At 48.2% G+C, this 16,272-nt stretch overlaps 1 protein-coding gene across 1 annotated transcript in view; it reads left to right on the plus strand.

The window, feature by feature from the left end:
- The first annotated feature begins 976 nt into the window (after positions 1–976).
- The window catches only part of LOC100871401 (uncharacterized), a 45,613-nt gene continuing 30,317 nt past the window's right edge, over positions 977–16,272 (plus strand). Inside the window, exon 1 of the mRNA XM_003689870.4 lies at positions 977–3,455. Coding sequence (XP_003689918.3) covers positions 1,755–3,455 — 1,701 coding nt within the window. The 5' untranslated portion in view covers positions 977–1,754. The remainder of the gene's footprint in view (positions 3,456–16,272) is intronic.

Raw genomic sequence — 16,272 nt, forward strand, 5'->3', positions numbered from 1 at the left:
TCCCCCCTTATCCCATCGTCTCGTTCCTCGACTCGCGACAAATTCGCGTCGAATTAAATATATTCGGCGAAACGAGTTAAATTGCGCGCACGTGCCGCGTCACGCATCCACCACGAGAACACCGGGCTATCCTGTCCCACCGAGTTGGGTGGAAGGAGCGAGTGGCGAACGGGGGCGGGTTTATCGGGAATCGAATCGAAACGGAAGCCATCCGAGGGGGACGACTACCGTGTTTATTTATCGCGGCGCGTACCGGGGCGAGCGGTTTAAAAGGGAGGGGGGCGAGGAACAAAAAAACAGGCGACGACCTCCAATACGCGACGAAAAACCAGTCCTCGTTGTACCGGTTGTAAGACGCGATCCTATCGACCTCTCGTTCTCGCGTCCCTGCCGGATTTCGTATGGTATATACGTGTATATAAATATATATATATATATATATATACTGGACCTCCCCGCTCGACCAGTATCTTTGAATGGCGACGCGAAAGTGAATGGGAGCCGAAAAGGGCGACCGGTCACCGCTTTCCATCTCTTCGATCGAATCGTGAAATCGCGATTCGATCGACTTGGCGTGCGATCGATTCGAAGATGGACGGTTCGATTATAAAGGAAAAGAAGAAAAAAAAAAAAAAGAGGAAAATAGAAAAAGGAATAGAGAAAATAATCGGGATTTAATGCGAGGACAGGGAGCACGTGGGTGAAGTGGTCGGAGGGGAGAATGGGCGCGAAGAGAAGCGCGATCGAGAGGACGATATCGAGTTTTGGGAGCTCGTGTACACACGCATGGATGGATGGAAGGTGCGCGTGGCCGCGTGTGCACACGAGAGCAGCAGACAGGTAGCGAGTAAGGGACGAAGGGGAGGTAGAAAAGGCGGGTGAGGGGCGGGAGAGGGAGACGAATATCGGGCGCACGCATGCGCAACGCGTTCCGCGATCTGTGAAGCAGCGCGGCCGGCGGAGAGGCTGGCCTCAGTCGGCCGCGACATTCGGTCCGCGATACGATTCGCCGTTATCTCGGTCCCGTCGGAGTCGAACGAAGCGGTGCGCGCCGGCATTCGGCGACGAGCGAGTGAACGCAACGGTGAACAAAATTTCGGGGATCGAAATCGTCCATCGAAGGGGGGGGATGACGAGAGACGATTCGACGCGGTGTTGACAACCACCACCGTCGTCCTCTTCTTGCCCGCTAAAGGTCTAAACGTGGTTTCGCGAGAACGGTGGCGCGAACAACGAACTAGAAATGTGCGAAACGTGAACGGAATCGTTACGCGCGAGGTCGTCGTTTCCCGTTGCGGGGATACTTTGTGCGGGCGAACTGGAACTTGGCCAACGAAAGCAAACGTTGCGGGACATTTGGATGGATAGATAGATAGATAGACGGACAAATTCCCGGGTTTTGTTCGCTGACTTGATCGAAACCATCGCGAATCAACGCGGCGAATCGTAACCACCACGTGGCGAAGGAATCCGATCCTTCTCTCTCTCTCGTCTCCTGCATCTTCCTTCTCCCCTTCCTCGTCCCTTCCTCATCCCCAAGGCCGAGGTCGAACATTTGCCCAATTTCCGCGATCTGGATGTCTGGATCGCGGCCACCACGAGATAGATCTCGTTCGATCGGGAAACGGGGTTGCGCGATGCATCGCTGAGAAAGTTTGCTCGGTCTCGATCTCGGTCGAGGGAATCGCGCGTCTCAGGGGCGCGATAAGATGTAAGGGTGAATCGAGGGGGGGCGAACAGACGAAGACGAAGAAATGACGCGATACGATAGGAGGCTGTTGTTACTCTCGATCCTCGCGATAGCGTGCGTGGTGTTGGCGGCCGAGGGAAGGCACCGTTCCCACGAGAGCACCGCGTACGACGCGAGGCACAGGCACAGGCACAGGCACGAGCAGCCCTCCTCCTCGAGCGGGAGGAGGAATCGTCATGACCTCGTGGAAAACAGGCGATCGTCCTGGCCGCAGGAGCTCGACCGCTACGACCAGGACGACTCGTTCCTCGAGCGGGACGATCGGGTGGACGAGGGGGGGGACGAGGAGAGGAGGAAGAGGAGGAAGAAGGTGGAGGAGGAGGACGAGGATGAAGAGGAGGAGGAGGAGGAGGATGATTACGAGGCTCGCTCCTCGTATCATCACGAGAGATCCTATCCCCGGATCTCGAGGATCCAACACGGCGGCCGGATGTTGGAACCGCCGCGTTACCCGCCGCCCCCCAGGTATCGTCGAGGCGGTTATCGCGAGACGGGCGGCTGGTACCACGAGAACGAGAACGAGAGGCATAGAGCGTCGGTCGCCCCCCGATACGGCGATCGAAGCCACTCGAGGTATTCGAAGCTGTTCGAAGACAGGGCTCGACGAAAGTTGTCCGGCTACTCGCCGAGAAGTCGCGGCGAGTCGGATTATTACGAGGACGAGGTCGATTACGACTCGGTGAGGCCGAGTAGTCGCGACTACAACGAGGAGAACATCCTCGAGAAGCATCGATCCTGGTGGAAGAACGTGGTGGGCAGGAAGCGCAGGAAGCTCTCGAGCTGGCGGCCCAACGACGGTCGAAGAAAGAGATACCGGCATCCCGAGGGCGGTGCGACGACGAGGAGGCACGACGACTCGATTCGAAGGAGGTTCAATTCCACTGCCCGCTACTCGAAAACCGATGAGAGAAAGAGAACCGGTTATTTCGGTGACTACGAGTATCGCGGCGTAGACGAGGTCGACGACGTCGGCCGCGACGACGACGACGAGCAGGAAGAGCAGGAGGAAGAGGAGGAGGAGGAGGAAGAGGAGGAAGAGGAAGAGGAGGAGGAGGAAGACGATGGTTGGAAGGAGGAGGAGGACGAGGGATACGTGGACGACAAGGATAACGACGAGGAACGAAACGCGAGGGAAGAGGAGGAGAACGAGGACGAGGAGGAGGAGGAGGAGGAATTCGACAATGATTTCTACAAGAGCGAGAAGAAGAAGAAGAAGAAGAAATCACCGTTGAAAACTTACGACGAGATCATCCGGAAGTTAACGTCCGACGACCCGACCACTCCGAGATCCGCGATCAAGAGGGATTACAGAAACATCCAGATGGAGAAGTACGCGAGACGCGACGGATCGTTGGCCAATTTCCGATACGAGCCCAAGAATCTGACCAGGCCGTTGCTTTCCCGAGTATACGGGAAAAACTCGTCCGGTTATTATCACCAATCTGCACGCGCGTCGAACGAAAATTTAGCCGGCTATCTGTCCACCGGTTCGCTGGTGGAGCGTAAACCGACAAAGAGCGGCGGCACGGTGGAGAACAATGCCAGATCGTCGAAGATGGACGATACTCAACCGAAGACCAAGAGTCTGGAGCAGGATTACGACGAGTACCTGAACACGTCGGACAACGAGAAGGAAGAGGAAGACGGGATCAAGGCTGGAGGAGTCGAGGAGGACACGGGCACGCAAGCGGACGTCGCTAATACGGTTAGTCGTCTTCCTTGTTTTCTAACGTTTTGTATCTCGTTATATATATATACGAATATACGAAGTCGATCGTAACACGAAGTCGAATCGCGCGTTCGGGATTATCGGGGATTGTTGGTCGATGATAAATAGTCGAGGAAAGATGGGATTATACGAACGTGTTTCGATAATATCCGCGAATCCGTTTCGATCGGAATCATTCACGAATTCCTGCTTGTCGACGAGAGATTAAAGACGGTGGTCGTTGAGAATCGTTCGCGAGACCGCTCACGAGAGTTGTGAGAGATTCTCGGAATTATTTCGAATTCATTGCGCTTTGCTGGCATGGCAGCAGCTGTGACCGGCCATTAAGCCCCGGCTACTATCGACGAGACGAAACATCCCTTGCTACCTACTGCAAGGGGATTAGACCGACCTTGGCAATGTAGGCAACGACCGACCGCAAACCGCTTTTATTCGAGTTAATATTCTCGACCTGACATCCACAGGTACGGCAGGCCTCGAGAGAGAGAGAGATGGCAACTTGGCTGAGAAATCGACACCGCGCGAGGTCGGTCAACGATACCGCGATTCTCCCTTTATATCGAGCCGAGTACATCGCGTACTTGATCAACTTCGATCTTCTTTTTTCCTTTTTTTCGCTTCCCCGACGTTGGTAGAAAGATGCCACACGATGATAAAATAATTCTAACGTATTCGACGAAATTGTTTTCAGAAACAAAATTTCGAATCGAATTTCGTTATTCCAGAAAGTAATAAATAAAAATGGAATTATCCTTATAGAAGTTGCTTGTATAGCTGCAAGATTAATTATCGAGATAGAAAAGTTAAACCGAGCGTTTCATCGTTAAAAACGAAGAAATTCGATTCTTCTCTTGGAAACACTAAAAGTTATCTCGATAGTTTTATTATATTATGGTTTAGGTAACGGCGAATGGCGAGTCGAGCTCCGTTCTGACGTTTTTTTAACATGCTTCGTTGAACGACAGAGACCACTCGTCTCGTCGAAAAAACGTCACCACTAACTGCCGACGATAGAAATACACGCTTACTAAGTAAAAACGCGTACGAAAGAAAAATGGTTCGGTCGACCACCGAAGGAATCGTTTAAACGTGAAATCGAGATATTAGAGAGGATATTAAAAAATTTACGCGAGTAAATTTTCGTTTTGTTCGTGTGCTTGGTGCGCGACTTGGTTTGCACGATGGAGCGCGTTAATCGGAATTGCGCACAGCTGTTATCCATCGCGAGGCGACGGACTAGATTTGCGATTCCAAGGGATCGCAACGTGCCGCTACAAAATTTAAAACAACGTTTCTACCCGCTTGCCTCCATGTTGAAACGATATATTATATTCGAAGGAGTAACGTTGAAAAATACGGATAGCGAACGAGGAGAAATTAAATCGAATTGAGGATCGTTCGTTCGATCCAATCCGCGGAGGAGGATACGTTAATTGTATACAAGAGAAAGAAAGAGGGAAAAAAAAAGAAATCGTCGCGATCTCTCCCTCTTTTTGTGCCAATTCGCCACAAAGGTAAACCCGCCACGTTCCATCGACGATTTACTTGTACGTGCCGGCCACGGTGGAATTACCGTGTCGGGGGAAGGAGGGAGGAGGGTAATTGAGCAATCCTACGTGCAGTTGCTTCTCGGAGCGCGGTTTCACCGGTCTCTCTCTTTCTCTCTCTCTCTCTCTCTCTCTCTCTCTTTTTCTCCTTTGTCGTTGAAGAAAGGTTTGTCGTCGAAATTCGAAATTCGTCGAGGAGGAAGACGAGACATTTTCGATCGAAACGAAAAGGCGAACGACGAAGGGTAAGGCTCGGCTCGCGAGAAACAAAGACGGCAGCGACGACGAAGAGGGAGGAAATCGTCGGTTAGAGATAAGGAATAATCGTGGTCGCTCGTTAATCATCGTTCCGAATATAGTCGCGGTTTTTCCTTCTCGTTATGTGTGTGTGTGTGTATATATATATATATATATGTCGAGACGACGCGATCGTTGTACTCGCGACAACGATTGACCTACCTACCTTCCTTCCTTCCAATCGGGGAGAAGAAAACATCATTACTTAATGAGATCATCGTTACGCGCGGGAGAAGGCGACGCGTGTTTCCAATGATTAATTCCCCGTTTCAACATCGTTACAACAGGCGAACAACAATCGTTCCACCACGGACATTCGATACCGGCTCTCTATCACGGTTCTACGACCGTGTGTAAAATTTTAATGCCGATCGTTACTCTCCGCTAACTGGTCAGAACGAATACGCGTTGACACCCGCGCGAGATTGCGAGAAACCCGATCAAACGCAGCTTCGAGGTGGAAAGAAGAACTTTGCCTCCACGTTCGTTGGACGAGTGATGGAAGTTTTTCGGAATAGTTGAGATTCGATTATCGTAAATAATTCCGCGTGGGTTTCGATTTTTAATATTCGATTTTTTTCAACTCGACGAACGGGAAAGAAAAAACGTAGAAAATGTAAAACAATTTGACGGGTATCGTAATCTGGCGATGATTCATCGACGTTTAATGATGAGCGCCGATAATTTGCATTCGAGTTCGATGAATCGGTCGAAAAATAAGTCATCCCGCGTTTCGACTCATGGCCAGCCATGTTAATAAGCCAGCCTTATTACGATTTAAATTCGCGCGAAAATAAAGACGGGGAAGGATCGATGAGCGAGCGAGCACCAGCCTTGAGACCAATGCCGTATGGTAGACGCGATCGATTTTACGTCTTGCTCCTCCAACCTCTTAAACCTGTCATCGTCGGTTAGACAGGAGCGACGTCCAAGGAACGGGATTGACAAATGGTGGTTTTCGAGAGATTAAAAGTGGAACAATGTCGGGGAGAGTTGTTAAATTATATCCGTGATATAACGCGGTATAACGAAATTGGCCGTATTGTAATCGATGATTCACACGATTCTCATCGGTAAGTAAGGTGCGTGGAACACAGTTGGAATACAGTACGGTATTATAATTAATTCCTGAGAAGTTCGGAGGAGGGATTGTTTCACGGATGCTGTATTTACACGCGTTGAAACGCATTCGTGAATTTGTGTACGCAGGCGAGAATTGGACGCGAGCCAAGTGGTCGAATACGCGTAATCCCCGAGTTATTCAACATCCGTAATACCGATTGTCGGTAAACGCGACGAGAAAGACACGCCCGCTGTTATTCTTTCCCGCGCGTCCAATTATCCGCTCCTTACAGTTATTACAGTTGTTTGGGCAAACGCGGCAAATTGGCCGTGTCGAAATTTCCAGGCTTGCGTTAAACCATGCACGCGCGAAAATTTGGAACGGTTCCAGGTCGATCCAGCGATCACGAGCCGTGCATATCGCGCCCCGTGGATCTGCTACGAATAATTTCATTCTATCCGATAACACTTCGACTCTCTCGAAATTTATGCCATTCCCGCCATTTCCCCAATTAATCAAATTTGCAGTATCGAATTTCCTCGTCAAAAAATCGCACGTACAAATTCATTTTACGTTACGAAATCATGGGCCCAAGAAAGGGTTGAAAAGCACGAGCAGTTGTATCGAACATTCGAAAATTCGTCGTCGTTCCCGAGTCGGCCCGTTCGTTTTTTGGAGTGTTTCCAACCCGTACCCCGATCGAATCCAAAAATATTTTCATAGCGCGCTCGTGGGCCAAACGAAGGGTGGAGGGGGGGGGAGAGAAGAAGGAGAGGAGAGGAGAAGGATACGGCTAGTCTCGATCGATCGCGAATTGGAAATCGGTGGACGAATGATAATTAAACGCTTGATTTTGTTTACATTCGCTCTATCCTCCTCCCCCCTCCAGGAGGAGGGAAGAGGGAACCGGTCCGTGTCAGAAATTTCTATTAAGCGGCGAACGGAAACGAGTTGGAAGTAATTTCGTTTGGCAGGAGACGCGCGTTAAAGAAACGATCGGTTAAAATAACACGTCGTTCCTCTCCCCCCTACCCCGAGAACAGGGATGAACGAGTCGTTTCGTTCGAAAAAGCATTAGACCGAGCATTATCTCGAAGGATGATCGTGTAAGAAAAGGAAGAAAGCTTGTTTACCTTAACGGGATCTTAATAAGGTTGGCTTTATCGCCAACCTCGCAGGATCATTACGGATCCCATATACGCACGAGCGAGCGATGAACGCCGCGCTTTGCTCGTACCTTCCTCCTCTAACCGTTAATCTCCGTGGCTGGATGGATGGATGGATGGATGATTCTTCTTCTTCTCCTTCTTCTTCTTCTTCTTCTTCTTCTCGTTCTCGAGGAGAAAATTCGGGAAAAGGAATTCGGTGGTGAAAAATCGACGCGATTCGGAAGAGAGGAGGATTTCGCGTGACGTTCCATTCCTCGAACGGATTAAAAAAGGATCCGCATTATTTGGGAACGTTTCTTTTCGAAGAAAAAGAAGAAGGGAGAGGAATTCGTTTCCACGATTCTTACGGCGATCACGTCCCGTATTCACGAATACTATCCACCGAAACGACGAATTAACTTTGAAAATGTGCCTGTTTACGAGAGAAAATAACAAGGGGGAATGACAATGGGGCCGAAAATCCCGAAAGGAATGCGCGCGGAGACGATGGCTGCATAACTAGCAGCCGTAGAACCATCAACGATATCTGGCAAACTTTCAGAAAGAGAGAGAGAGAGAGAGAGAATTTGATTTAACGTAACGTATATATTCCTTTCCATCTATTCTAGATTCTATCCTAGATTCGTTTAATCCGAACTCGAAATTCGAACACGAAAGAACGAATCTCCTTTTTTTCTCGAAAAGAAGAAAAAACGATCCATATATTCGTTTTCTCTATTCGATTCGATGGCGTAAATTCGCTCGAGACCACCGCGGTTCGAAACAGTTTTCACACCGAGGACGCTGCGCTGCCTCTTTAATTTACGACGAGAGGGATTATTTTCATTGGCCCTCGTTTATCGCGCTATATCCCCTCCACGACTGCCGTGGTCGATTCAAGGAACGGTAAAATTTAGGAGCTCTAAACAGTCATCGTTGCTTAACGAGTCTTAATAAAACGTTTCGCTCGGTTGCCTCGATTTGCTCTCTCTCTCTCTCTCTCTCTCTGTCCTTCTCGTCAACTGGATCTCGCGTTTCTCAAGTTGGAAACGAATTTTTGAGAAAAATCGGGGGATCGACTGGTGGCGCCGTAAAGCGTGATTTATTACTCGAATCTCCCTTCGCCTCGTTCGTAATTATCCCGTACAGCGCGATATATATTATCCAATTTATCCCGCGGTGCTCGTCAAGTGGTCGCGACTCGATGTAATTCGCGCAATTTACCGGGACTGATTAGTCGCGGCTGTCGCTAATGCGCTCACGAGAGATAATTATAACATCGAGCGACCGCGGCTATCTACCGACAGGTGGATATCGGGAGATATCGACGTAACGGTGCATAAATCCTTCGAATCGTTAATACCTCGTAAAAAAAGAAAAAACAAAAAGAGAAAGAAAAACAAGAGAATAAACAATAATAATTTCACAAAGGAAATTAATTTTAACAAACGACTGGATGAATGCTGGTTGAAAAGAATACTGGTTGTTAGTTATAGCCGGTTCATAGTCCGTCCCGATAAACAGAGAATCGTGACACGCGTTTCGCCACGTAAACGAGAAACGTAGTAACTGAAAAGTATGGATGGATCAAAAGCGTCGGGCAAGCGTCACGAACCGAACCCCATTTATTATTGCAACAATCGTCGGAAAATTGTGCCTCTGGGAGCAAAAGTGTTGCCCTATACGACAGGATATTATTTTTATTCGGCCGATCTGGATTGGCCATTGATGACGCAACGAGTGAGGTTAGCGCTCGTCTGTGCTAAGAGCGAAACGTTTTACCCTCCTTTCCACGTTTTCACGAGACAAGAAAAGGGAGGGGGAAGGAGATCTCGAGGCGCGATCTCGGAATGCGGCTTCCAGAAAACACGTGCTTCTTTTACACCGCGCTGTCCGACGGCGGTGTTTACATAGATGTTCAACCGTCTGTTTGCTCCTTCGTCGTATGCCTCGACGCTACTTTACGACGATACTCGCGCGTTGGCACGCACGCCCAATATTTATGCAACACGGTTGGATCACTCGGTTGGACGAGAGAGAGAGAGAAGCTCGCTTTATCTCGCGCGTCAACTTTATCCGATAACGTCGGGGGAAGTTTTGTCTTGGCCGACAACTCGATTACGTCTTCTCTTCGAAGAGGAGGAGGAGGAGGTATGCGTACTTCATCGCATAGGTATGCCTCTTTTTTTTTCTTATTTCCAGTTAAACGCGACGAATACATTACGATTTATCGATCGCTCGTTTAATTCGAATTCTTATCGATCGTAGACGAATCAACGATTTCCGAGGTTTTTTTTTTCTTCTTATTCTCTCTCTCTCTCTCTCCTCTCGAGACGACGCGTCGATTAATCGTGATTAAAGTATACATATGTGTGCGTGTGTTATATATATGCACGCGTATGTGTGTACGTTTCGCGTCTCGTAAATAATTCATACGAGAGCACGATAATTTATATTACGCGGTACGTTAGCGCCAAGCGGAACAAGTTATCGCGTATCTCTCATCGATGTTCTACAAATGCTTCGTTTAATCGCACCACCACCGGTGATAATTAATTCTCGCCGAGATCGGTCGCTGCACAAATTTCACAGATCCATCGCTCTGGATTTGTGGAAAAAGGGGAAGGAAAAGAGGGAAAGAGAAAGAAGAAAAATAATGAGGGATCCGCCATGGTTTAAAATCACCATCGGTGATAAAACGGTGTTTCGTAACGAAAGATCGAGTTCCCTGGTTTTTCGAGAAGGAAAGAGAAAAATAGAGAGAGCGGGGGGGGGGGGGAGAGGAAGGGAAGGGGGAAATGACACGACCGTTAACTAAAATTGTAAACGTTGCGAAAACGAAGAGGTTAATCGAGGTGATCGTACAATGCTCGAAAGGTAAAAAAGGATCGATCCCCTTCGATTTCTGCCATCTCTTCTCTCTTAGCGTGCCCCCGCTAACAGGATCGTAAACGTTCCCTACTTCGGCCTATAAATCAACGCGTCGTTTTTGCCAGTTTGCCAATTTCCAGGCTGGAAGTACAGGGAAAATCTAGAGAAGCCATCGAAACCTCGATAATTAACACCTGATAATCCGATCCGATCTAAACAGCTCAATAAACGCAAACGTATTTATTAATTTCATCATTGCGAAGCTTCTTCTCCCCCTTTTGAAGCTTACCAATCGAGCGACAAAAGTCCCTAGAATGTAATTATTCCCGTTAACAAACATAATAAGGAAATTTAGGATGACGCCTGTACGGCGACGAGTGCAAAGGATTTCGTTTGTCATTACCTCGTCGAATGGAATTTCTACCTTTGACATTCGCTCGTGTCCCGCCTTTCCACGCCCATCGCGTCGAATCGATCGACGCGCGAAAATCCTGATCGACAGGTGGCGCGACCAGGAGGAGAAGGAGGAGACGCCGCTTTCTTTACTTGGGTTTTGCGTAATCGAGAAGAAGAAGAAGAAGAAGAAGAAGAAGAAGAAGAAGAAGAAGAAAACTATCCGCGAAGAGGTTTCACAAATTTACGACTACTTTTCTCTCATACGGTCTTTCATACGGTCGTCGAAATAAACGGCTGGTCGTCGTAAAACGATATTCGAGTCGTCGCCAACGAACCCGGTGGAAAGCGACGCGGCCGAGTCTAATTGGATATCGCGATCGCATCGGCGCGCTCAATTTGTAACGCATGCGAGGGCCAATTAATGGGTTAATTAGCATAGAATTCGAGGGAAAGCTCGATCGATCGAGTTACGCGATTACCGCAACCGCGATTAATCGCGGGACGTGCTCGATGGAAGGAGAGAACGATATCATTTGCAGGACGAATTTACCGAGTTATATCGAACGATCCGTTCGAATTCTTTTCGATAATTTTCCAGCGGAATCCGCGTTTATCGTCACGAGAAGGAAAGAGATATGAAGCACGTTTCCACGCTCAATTATCAGGGAACAGAGCCGAAATCCTATTCGAACGAGGAAACGTACGTGTAATCCTTTGCATTCGTTCGATGAATCTCTTAATTAATTTGAAACGATTTCACGCACGAATTAACGTATGAAACTTTTGTATTTTGATATTTTACGTATAAGGAAGGAAAATTCGTGGAAATATTAAAAATCTATATTGCTGCGATATTTTAATAATAAAGTAAATAACCGAGATGCATCCTCGGTTTGTCAGGTCAAGTATCGCGATAAAATCGTTGTCTATTATTCTTATTTTTCTTCTTCTTATACTACATCTTTCTATTTTCCTTCTCTCTCTTAACGAATAGAAATAATTTCAACTCACTTGAACTAACTTCGTTCCATGAAATTACAAAACTCAAGAATATTTGAAAATAATATTTCTATCCCCACGACTGTCAATATAAATATAATTTCAGATATAAAAATCTAACCATTCGACATACATTATTTCCACGCTTTGTAAGATTACACGTAAAGAGGATCGAAGCGATATCTTAAAAAAATCAAACGTAAATATTATTATTATATCAATAAATATAATATAATTACATTCTAGGGACTCTTGTTGCTCGATCGACAACCTTCCTAACCCTCTGTGCTCGTCAGAAAGATCGTCAGCGTTTCAACAATTCGAGTTGCTTTCACGGAAGGAAAAAAAAAAATTGATGACAAAAAATATCGACGCTCAGAAACTCGACGTCCGATAACTCATATCACGTATTTTACTTTTACAGACTATAGTCGGCGAAAGGGTTAACTATAAACACTAATTCTAACAGGGTTAACTATTATTAACGTCGACCTCGAAACCTGGAAAGTCCATCCTTTCATTTCGTCGGCTCGTCATTTCGTTACGTATCGACAACGCGTTGGACTCGCCACTTTCGAAAAGTCTTACGAAAAATTGGCATTCGCGCGAGTTCCTCGAAGCGGCGTATCAACCCTCGCCGCGAATATTAATGGCGCGAATTGGTCGATTCCCATTGATGTGACCGATTCGCAAGCGCGGCCAGGAATTTGAGCGACGCGATGCGTCATCGTCATCGCGGGATATACGCGCGTCGAAAATAAATGCGACGAGGCGCGTCTCAACCTTTGTCCATCCGACCGATCCTTTCTCTCTCTCTCTCTCTCTTTCTCCGTTTCTAATTTGCAACACATCTGGGATGCGATTAGCGGCGAGTAGAATTTTTACCTCGTTCGCCTCGTAACAACCTCGTTGCCCTTCTATATATATATATAAGGGACACGGTCGTGGCTTAATTGCTTCATTGTTGTTAAACGCGCGCGGTTACACGTGGCTTTTCTCCTCGAAAAACCTGTTCGCGACCGTTAACGAAGGAGGACTCTCCTCCTCGCGGGTTTACGAGGCGAGGCGAGCCGTCGATAATGCAAACGGACTCTTTCCCCGGATGCGTGTTTCTTTCTTTCGCCAGAGAGAAGTTTGATCTTTCGCTTTTTCGCTTTCTCCCTCGCGCGCAAACAACAAACAAACGTGTCAGAGATGAAAACACGTACACACGAGGAAAGGTGCCATCTTTCACGGTGTATACGATAATATGCGCACGCGACAATGGTAATTTTCCACGGGGCGGGGTGGGAGCAGGGAGGGAATAATCGAGGAATAATGTCCCCGTGTCACCGATTATCATAGCGGAACGCGGAGAGGAGGAAAAGAGGCAACGACCCTCGATTCGACAGGTTCGCCAACCTGCCTATTTCCCGGTTCACGATCCCTAAATTCACGGAGACGAAGGATATATATGGAAGATAAGATAAGAAGGAAAGGGAGAGAGCTTGGATGGAGCGGCGCTTGGGGCGGGAATTTTTCACGTTCGCGTTCTAACTCGAAAAGCCGACTTTTGTTGCGTCACGAGCGCGATTAGTCACGCGGGATATTTCCGAGGCCTGCGAGGAAAGGAGCGGCCTTGTGCGCCCGTCGGATATTAAGCCCTTCTTCTTCGATCCTCGTCGAGAGACCCTCTTGTGAACCGCGATAAAGCGTTATGAATAAATAATAGGAGGATTTCGAGTCGAAAAAGCGGTTACTTTACGATTCGAGGAACAAAGTATTCGAGTCGAATGCTCGATCGATAACCGACCGACCGATGCTTTCCGAACGAGGATGCCCGAATAGAAGTTTCTCCCCAGAGTTGTGAAAAAAGGAGGGGAAAATAAGGTTGGAGGTCGAAAAAAGGCCGCGCGACGCGTGATTGGGACGCGACGGTATTATACGACACGGAGAAAGAAAGAGGCGAGTGTCTCGAAGAAAAAGAAGAAGAAAGCGGCGTAATTACCGGCCGGCATAAAACACGCATGGAGAAAGGTGCGTGGAACGGGCGAAGGGAGCCGTGGAACGCGGCATGTAACGCGGCGTGTAACCCGGCATTCGGAGAGGCGAGCTCGTGGAACAATGGCCCCCATAGGCATCGATTATCTTAATTATCTTCTCACACGGCTGTAAATCGCGAATCCGGACACCTGCTCGCGCCACCAGCGCGCTAGTGGCGGTGGTGGCGCTGGTGGTAGTGGCGTGGCGACTCGCGGCGCGCGCATCTATTATTTCCTCGTCACGGGCCGGGGAGAGAGATCGCGACCCTTTATTCCACGACCCGTATATTCGATATTTATCTCTGCCATTGTCTAAATTACCGTTGGTACGGGGGGGTCAATTGGATTCGATCGAGAAAACGTCATCGTTGCATTGTCCGAATGGGAACGGCCGCTTCCACTCCGATCGATTAAATTTCGATGGATGACGCATCGACTCGTGTGTATATTCACAGTGCGCGCGATCGTCCGACCGATTTTCCATTTCCCATCAATCGTTCGAAACGAATTCCATGCGGATAAATTAACGAATGGAACAGTTTCGATGCACAGATGGATCGAGTTGGAATCGTTTGAAACGAACTTCTCTTCTCCCTTCCGCTCTACGTGGACGTCGAATCCGTGCGGATGAATCAAGGAACGAAGGAGTTTCGACGCACGGATGGAATCCGCGCGGAGAGGAGAATCGGATTGGCGATCGATTATCCTTGAGCGACGGGGCGAGGGAGGCGTGTAGGCGTGCGAAAGACCAAGGAGACAGAGAGAGAGAGAGAGAGAAAAAGGAAAAGACCGTGAATAACGATTAACCGATGGAAACTTTTCGAATGCATTAAGGAGCGCGACTTGGCGGGGGAAAGCGTGGCGCGCGATGGACAACGACCGGGAGAGGACGTCGCGATGAGATAAAAATAGTTGACCCGGTTGAAAATGCACGCTACCGTTTTGAAAGCGCGCGATCGTCCAATTGGTCGGAACCACCGCCGTGGTCGTCTCGATTCGGAGACCGCGCCATCTATGAATATTTAATAATATCGCGGCTCTCCTTCCGTTTAATCCTTACTCCAATCGTTATTTTTCAATTCGTTCGAGCAAGAAGAGAAACGGGATCGCGATATTTATTTCGTTTTTTACCACGACTTTCATCCTTCCCCCCTTGGCAAGAGTGGTCCGTTCTTCGACGAGACGGCCGCGTTCCAATTTTTGCGACGCGACTCGTTAGAAATCGTGCGACGAGACGTATATATATATATATTTCCTGTCTAATAGATATTCCGCGTTCGATCGTTCCGGGACAGGATGAATGGAGCGACCCTATTTGGCCCGAGGAACGAGTTCTTTCATTGAAAACCACCTGAACGAATCCACTTCTCTCTCCTTCTTTCTCTCTCGCGGCTCCTCCTCCTGTCGTCGCTTCGATCGAGTACGAGAAACTCGATGCGAGCCAAACAACAAAAATACTACGCGCTCTTCCGTCGCTGTTCATTCAGTTGAGCTTCGTGTGCGCGTGTCGATCCCGATCGACACGAAGGTGGAGGAAAGGTTGGAAGGCCGTGTGTATTGCGTTCCACACCGCGGAATGCGAACACGTTCGTTAATTAAAGCGAATCGCGGATGGTTCCGATACTCGGTCGGTACACGCAACGTGCGATCGATCGAATTTTCGAAATATAATTAGCAGTCGACGACGACGACGACGATGACGTTTCACGATAATTTTCAGCTACGAAGTGGCGGCTATTGTCCTCCCCGTTGAGATCGATCGGCCGATACAGACGGTCGAGGTTCCGCGATAGATTTATCGTGACTGGTATCAAAGAAGCACGGATAAATAAATCTCCAGCCAGTTTATTTATCTCGAGGACTTTCTAAGGAGTGTCGACGGCTTGTGTGTACCGTGGTCTACAAGGCGTGAATACGAGATGATGTCATCCACCCGTTGCACCTTCTCCCTATTAACGGGCCGGCAACTGTGCGTCGGAGAACTTCTGGATGATCTCATTGGTTGGCGCAAATGAACCGTGTCAAAGTGCACCACGCTACTTGATTCGTTTCGTTTCGTTTCGTTCGATGGACGAATGCTTCGACCGAGGGTATTTTTCCCGTTTTCATTGTTCCCATTATATCCCCGTTAATCGCGATAGATGGCGAGAGAGGAAAAAAAAAAGAAAGAAAGAAAGAAAGAAAGAAAAGAAAAGATCCGCTCGTGGAATTCGGGAGTAGATTCATCACGCTCCAAGATTTATGAGATGTTTCGCAAGCGTTGCAACCGTCCCCGATTTAGCCTTTGCCTTTGAGATGGAGAACACCGAGCGCGTCATCCGTGTTCCAAGAATCGGAATAATTCGAAAAATTGACATCAGAGGGAAAAGAGTTAAGGTATTTTGAAGGGGTGACGTGGACCACGACGACGAGAAACCACGACCAGAATTGACCATTTCTATCATTTTTTAA

The sequence above is a fragment of the Apis florea genome, unplaced genomic scaffold (genome assembly GCF_048593485.1).
Source record: "Apis florea isolate Af1SG1 unplaced genomic scaffold, ASM4859348v1 contig_2293_pilon, whole genome shotgun sequence".
Lineage (NCBI taxonomy): Eukaryota > Metazoa > Arthropoda > Insecta > Hymenoptera > Apidae > Apis > Apis florea.